The 7,500-nt window shown below is 42.9% G+C and overlaps 1 protein-coding gene across 7 annotated transcripts in view; it reads right to left on the bottom strand.

Moving 5' to 3' along the window:
- The window catches only part of ctbp2l (C-terminal binding protein 2, like), a 115,679-nt gene that overhangs the window by 17,028 nt on the left and 91,151 nt on the right, over window positions 1-7,500 (bottom strand). For all 7 annotated transcript variants that reach the window (XM_053685004.1, XM_053685003.1, XM_053685005.1 and 4 more), the window contains 2 exons: window positions 4,370-4,524; window positions 1-36 (listed from right to left, as the gene is read on the bottom strand). The exon at window positions 1-36 is cut by the window's left edge and continues 109 nt beyond it. In XM_053685004.1, coding sequence (XP_053540979.1) covers window positions 1-36; window positions 4,370-4,524 — 191 coding nt within the window. The remainder of the gene's footprint in view (window positions 37-4,369; window positions 4,525-7,500) is intronic.

The raw sequence follows: 7,500 nt of genomic DNA, 5'->3' as shown, positions 1-7,500 counted from the left end.
GTGGTACATCATGGCGCCGACGGCCTCATTCAGCACCTGTGCGGATCGCAGAGAAACCAGAGCGTTAGAACCAACATGGCCGACAACGCGACATAAAAACCACAAACGCTGTCGAGACACTATGGCCAACAACGCAACACAAAAACCACAAAGGTAGTCTGCAGGGACCTTGTCAGGAAGCAAATATTTTTTATAACACCAATGCGAGAAAAGGGTTCTGAGAAACTCTTCTGAAACGTTCTTTCAAGAACCCATTTTTGGGGATCCAAGAACTTTTTCAGGAACCTAGCAACTTTTCAGGATCCCAGGAACCATTTCAGGAAACCAGGAATCTTTTAGGACCAAGAACTGACTTAGGAGTCCAACAACTTTTCAGGATATCAGGAACATTTCTCAGGAATCCAGCATCTTTTCAGGTGCCCAAGAACCTCTTCTGGAAACCAGGAACCTCTCCAAGAAACCAGGAAAGTTTTAAGCCGAAGAACTGACTTAGGAATCCAGCAACTTTTCAGGACCTCAGGAAATTTTTCAGGGCCCCCACAAAATTCTCAGGAACACAGCAACTTTTCAGGACTCCAAGAAACCATGAACTTCTCCAAGATACCAGGAAGTTTTAGGACCAAGAACTCTATCAGGAACCCAGAATTTTTTTCAGACACCTAGATCTTTTTAAGGAACCCAGTAAACTTTTAGGACCTCAGAAACTTTCTCAGGAAACCCTGAACTTATTCAGAAGTCCACAGACCTTTTCACTGAACCAGAAACCTTTTCTCTGGAAACTTTTTCAGGAACTCTAATACCTCTTTTTAGAATGTGAAGAACTTTTTCAGGCTAGCCACACTTTCACGGGACAATTTTTTCCCCTAGGAACCTTTTTCCCTAGGTTCCTGCTCCAGAGGTGGTACCTTTCTGCAGAGAAAGAACTATTAGGGTAAAGCTTGCTTTACATGCTGAACCTCACGGACTGGTCAAATACAAACCGTACAGGATAAGCATCACAGGAATGTTTCCATGACGACTGCCGGCAGCTCAAAATGCATTATTATGGGCTGTGAGAGAAATCATAGCACACAGTGGAAAACACACACACTCTTAGAGGAATCTGAGCCTCTAGAACAATTATATTCGGCGTGTGTGTGTGTGTGTGTGTGTGTGTGTGTGACTATGTCCTATATATCTAAAGTATGTAGTGAATTGGATGCCAATAGTGAGCTCATACAGGGTTACTCCACATGACTGGGTCTCTCTCTCTCTCTCTCTCTCTCTCTCTCTCTCAAGCATAGAAGAAATGAATCCAGTGTAGAAGTTAAACGCACATGAACTAGCTCGGCTAGCTAATGATGCTGGCATCGTTATTAGCGTGAAAGCCGAAGCTGACCTGCCTGAGCACAGTGTACAGATGAGCAGCTGAGAGAGCCGGACAGAGTAAAGGACTAAAGCGCCGCTGCATCGCTCTCTTTAGGTAGACATAAACGAAGCCAGGGTGAAATCGCACTGCACCGCTACCGCTACATCACGACAGGAAAACGGAACAACACGACGAGAAAGACGTTTAAACTCAGAGTTTCATTACGAAATAAATCTCGCATGCTGTTGAGGATAACATGCTAATTATAGAGATTAACATGCGAGTTGTCTAGGGGCGGAGCTTTCCTTAAAATGCCGAATTTTGAATAAAATAACTGTCACATTTTCACCGTTTAGAGTTTTCAACCCGTCTCTAATTATCGTCTCTTTTTGTTTCTGTAAAAATGATTACAACTATGACCCTTCACCGAATGTTACCAAGGTGGATATTACCATCCTGCATATGTGATATTTTAAATTACTCTCTCTCTCTCTCACACACACACACACACACAAGATTATGCTCTAAGGCAAAGTGCCTCTTTTTCTAGATGCTCTGTTATTACACCCTGCGGCTGCTGGACATTTTAATAACACATAACGAGCAGGGACGCGGCCCAAACGGCGAGCAGGAGAGCGATAGCATCAGTGCACTTAGCGGTTAGCATCTCGACGACCCCTGTGTACTCTGTCTGACCCTGGTCTCTGTATAATGAGAGATAAAGCAGCGTCGTTGAAGCCGCATGATAATTACACCGAGGAGAGCCGAGGCGAGGCAAAAACGGCCTCCATTAGAGAGACGCTACAGGAACAAGACGCTCTTATTAAAATCAATCTAGTGGAATACTGAGCAGAGAGGAAGAGAGAAATAGGGTTTTCTTTTCGGGTCGAGTCTGTAGGTCACCGCCAGTAATCCGTTATAGCTAGCAGGGATGAGGAATGTCTTCAGTTAGCCAAGACAGAATTTAAAAAAGGATATATATTTTTTAAAAAGGTTCAAGAAAAATTAAGAGGAAAAATAATGCGGATTCCATTTTTCAAAAAGAACTATTTTACATTTAACACGATAACTGAGCAACCCCATTAATTTATTTGTTGTACTTAATGACAACGAACACTAGGTGGCAGGAGGATAAAAAAAACAAAACAAATGTATTTAATTCAATTTTTGTTCTTCAAATTTTTCATTAAACTTATTTATAGTAGAGAAAGAAATATCAGCGCATATATATTTATTTTATATAAACAGTTTAGTAATAAATATTATACCACATGGTGGCAGTAAATAAATAAGAATAAATAAATGAATAAATACATAAACATCTCATGCTTTTTTTTTTAAGCAACGCTTTGCACATCATGGACCCAGATTCAGGGGGCAAAAACTTTTACTCACTTATGCCGTATGATCCGACCTGGTGACGCACAGGCCATCAAAATGGAGGACTATGCAAATAAACCTGACTTATATTATATTTATATTTATACTTGAACTATTTATGCTTTATAACTTTTACTTACTAAACCAGAGACAGACAGCACAGAGATCAATTCTTCACACCCCGTCTACTTGGTGCGCGTGACCACAGGCAGTGTAAAATGTAAAGCGGTGATCGTTCACCTCTTTACCATAAAGCGCTATACGTACATCATTAAAACATGCAGCTGTGCGTCATCAGCACATCTGTGGAAGCTACGATCCTATATATGAATAGCTGTACCAGGAAGTGAGGGGGAAACGGAAAAGGGCCTAGGATGGAGTCATGATTAACAACAAACTTTACTTTTGCACATGTAGAGAAGTCGGCATTAATATTTACACAGTAATAATGATCAGTCAGATACGATCCAGCACTACTTTCTAGTCTATGTAGAAGAATATTATGTTTTGGGGGTATCAAATCACTGAGATCAGGCAATACAAGCCCGGAGACACACCCCTGATCGTTAGGCAGTATTCGGTCATTTACTACTTTAACCAGCGCTGTTTCAGGTGCTGTGATGTGGCCTAAACCCCGACTGAAAGACTTCACGGATGAGCTTAGCTGCTGTGCTATGACGTTTTCTTAGAGATTAAGACGTGGGATGATATTGATTTATATATTTCATTTCAATTCAGTTCAGTTTTATTTGTGTAGCGCGTTTAACGACGGACGTCGTCTCAGAGCAGCTTTACAGAAACATATAAACACAGGATGGAGGTTTTAAGCGTGTGAGTTTATCCCTATTGGGCGAGACGGTGGAGACGGTGGTGAGGGAAAACTCCCTGAGATGATACGAGGAAGAAACCTTGAGAGGAACCGGACTCAGAAGGGAACCCGTCCTCGTCTGGGGAACGACGGATAGTGTGAGAGTAAAAGAAAGTTCATTATGGTTTTATAAGAAGTCTGTGTGTTGAACTAGTCCACTGTTCACTAAAGGAGACCTGAGTGTAGGACTATATGTGGTAATTGCAGTCCAAGCGGCACCGTCCTCAGCAATCTCCAGAATGTAGCGTCCAGTTGATGAGAGCGCCATCCAGAGGTTGGGCATCAGGATGGATCAGGCAGGTCCGGAGAGCAGAACGTGTCAGAATCACTGGCATCTCCATAATGTCATGTGTGGCTAATATAAAATTCCTACCAGTCCTACCATGGAGGGGGGGCGGGGGGGTAAAGCACAAGCAGTTCAGGATTTTGGAGGTTTTGAGGAAAACTACTCAAATTGGCGGAATCGCAATTGCACGGAATTGTTTCGAGACCTTTTAGCTGTACCCGTGTTCGACACACCCGATTGGAAGACGGCTCTGGTGGCGTCTCGGCCCCGGATCTGTAGTAATTTTGTAAAATTCCAAGTTCCGCCGAATATCTCAGAGTTGGCTCGATTTTGCGTTCACTTTCTGCGATTGCAAAATCATGAAATCCTGTAGGGACAGCACAGGGAGACTGCGGGAATTTTGGGTCTCTAATACAGGGGCACTGCCCAGCTACACATACAGGACGTTTTTTCGACTGTGTCATCTTGTTGTTCTCCCTCGTCTTACCTTCTCATGGATCTCCTGTGTGGACTGAGCATCGCAGAAGGCCACGGTCGCCAGGTCTTTGAGGATGGGCATCTCTACAGTGCAATCACGTCCGTCCAACAGTGCCACCAATGGGCGGGGGTGCATGGGACCATTCATGATCTGAGGCCTGATACCTGCAGAGACAGAGAGAGAGAGAGAGAGAGAGAGAGAGAGACAGAGAGAGAGTGAATAAAATAAACAATAAATAAATAAAAAAGACAGCGTGGGTCTCTCTATGTCCTGCCCCTCGTGTCCTCGTTGTCCTCACTCCTCAGGGTTTTACAATATGTTGCCATAGAGCCTTCATATCTCGCAGAAATGATAAAGAACCACCAGCTTCCACCAAGTTCACCTTCACCCTTGAAGTTCTACTGGACCTGCGCAAGACAACAGTGCTTCAAGGCGCTCCCTCACAGCAACACTACCACTGAACACTTGAAGAACAGAATTCCCGATACACAACAGGCGGTACATACTATGAATACCAATTTCGTAATACGCTATAGGGCCAAAAGTTTGTGGACACTTTTGACACCATCACACCCATATGTGCTTGTTGAACATCCCATTCCAGATTAACTCCACTCTTCTGGGAAGGTTTTCCACTAGATGTTCGGGCATGGCCCGTGGGGATTTGTGTTCGTTCAGCTACAAAGAGCGTTCGTGAGGTTGAGGTCAGGCACTGATGATGTGAAGAGACTCCAGTTCCAGTCCATCCCAAAGATGTTCAGTAGGGTTGAGGTCAGGGCTCTCTGCAGGACACTCGAGGTCTTCTACCTTCTTCCATCCTTCACACACCACGTCTTCATGGAGCTCGCACTTTTTGTGCACTTTGTGTCAGGCTGGAAACGGTTTGGGTTTCTTAGTTCCAGCGAAGGAGAACTCTACAGCGTACAAAGACGTTCTATACAACCGTGCGCTTCCGACTTTGTGGCAACAGCTTGGGGAAGTACCGCATATGGGTCTGATGGGCAGGTGTCCACATACTTTTGGTCATCTAGTGTATCATTCGGTCATAATCCACCATTCCGTTAAACTGCCATTACAGACCAGGATATCAGGATGCTTAGGTAGTGTTAGCTACACACACACACACACACACACACACACACACTCTCCAATCTGAGCTACCAGATTGTAACAAGTCTTCATTTTGTTCACGTTTTCCCCCATAACAAAAACGAAACGAAATCTAAACTAAATGTAACAAGATTTTCCTCAAAAGAATAATAAAAAAAATGACACAAGCCAACTGGGCAAAAGTGAAACTTTTCTGTTTACTTTATGTTTAAAAACATACCCGTCTACTGTAATTTGTGGTATCTCAACAACAAGGGATCAGAACGAGATATCATTATGAGGTATTATTACAAGGTAACAATTTATAATAAATATCAGGTCATGTCACAAGCTGAGTTTCCCAACGTACCCCTCATTCTTCAAAGGGTTACCAATGAAGGACTTATGAGGATGAGGCATCCTAACGAGGTATCAGAAGGAAGTTATAAGAATAAACCATTATAACACGGTATTTCAACGACGCACTGGGATGAGGTATCAGAACGAGGTATTTTAACACAGTTTTAGTATGCGGTATCGGAACGAGGTGTCACATTGGGTCATTTTAACAAAGCGTTAGTATGAGTTGTCAGAAAAAGGTATCAGGATGAGGTATCACAACGAGGGATTTTAACAAAACATCAGAAGAATGTAGAAAAATAAGGTGCCAAAATGTGGTATTAGAAAGGGGCGTCCTAATGATGTATCATTACGAGGTTTCATAACGAGGTATCAGAACGCGGTATCACCGTGAAGGATCAGAACGAGGTATCATTGTAAAGAATCGGAAAGAGCTATCAGAACAAAATGATAGGAATGAGGATCATAACGAGGTATCAGAATGTGGTATCACCATGGAGGATCATAACGAGGTATCAGAATGTGGTATCACCATGGAGGATCATAACGAGGTATCAGAATGTGGTATCACCATGGAGGATCATAACGAGGTATCAGAATGTGGTATCACCATGGAGGATCATAACGAGGTATCAGAATGTGGTATCACCATGGAGGATCATAACGAGGTATCAGAATGTGGTATCACCATGGAGGATCATAACGAGGTATCAGAATGTGGTATCACCATGGAGGATCATAACGAGGTATCAGAATGTGGTATCACCATGGAGGATCATAACGAGGTATCAGAATGTGGTATCACCATGGAGGATCATAACGAGGTATCAGAATGTGGTATCACCGTGAAGGATCATAACGAGGTATCAGAATGTGGTATCACCATGGAGGATCATAACGAGGTATCAGAATGTGGTATCACCATGAAGGATCATAACGAGGTATCAGAATGTGGTATCACCATGGAGGATCATAACGAGGTATCAGAATGTGGTATCACCATGGAGGATCATAATGAGGTATCAGAACAAGGTATTATTGTAAAGGATCATAACGAGGTATCATTGTAAAGAGTCATAAAGAGGTATCAGAATGTGGTATCACCATGATGGATCATAACGAGGTATCAGAATGTGGTATCACCATGGAGGATCATAACGAGGTATCAGAATGTGGTATCACCATGGAGGATCATAACGAGGTATCAGAATGTGGTATCACCATGGAGGATCATAACGAGGTATCAGAATGTGGTATCACCATGGAGGATCATAACGAGGTATCAGAATGTGGTATCACCATGGAGGATCATAACGAGGTATCAGAATGTGGTATCACCATGAAGGATCATAACGAGGTATCAGAATGTGGTATCACCGTGAAGGATCATAACGAGGTATCAGAATGTGGTATCACCGTGAAGGATCATAACGAGGTATCAGAATGTGGTATCACCATGGAGGATCATAACAAGGTATCAGAATGTGGTATCACCATGAAGGATCATAACGAGGTATCAGAATGTGGTATCACCATGGAGGATCATAACGAGGTATCAGAATGTGGTATCACCATGGAGGATCATAATGAGGTATCAGAACAAGGTATTATTGTAAAGGATCATAACGAGGTATCATTGTAAAGAGTCATAAAGAGGTATCAGAATGTGGTATCACCATGATGGATCATAA

This window comes from Ictalurus punctatus, chromosome 13, assembly GCF_001660625.3.
Source record: "Ictalurus punctatus breed USDA103 chromosome 13, Coco_2.0, whole genome shotgun sequence".
NCBI lineage: Eukaryota > Metazoa > Chordata > Actinopteri > Siluriformes > Ictaluridae > Ictalurus > Ictalurus punctatus.
This window is presented reverse-complemented; position numbering and strand designations above follow the sequence as displayed.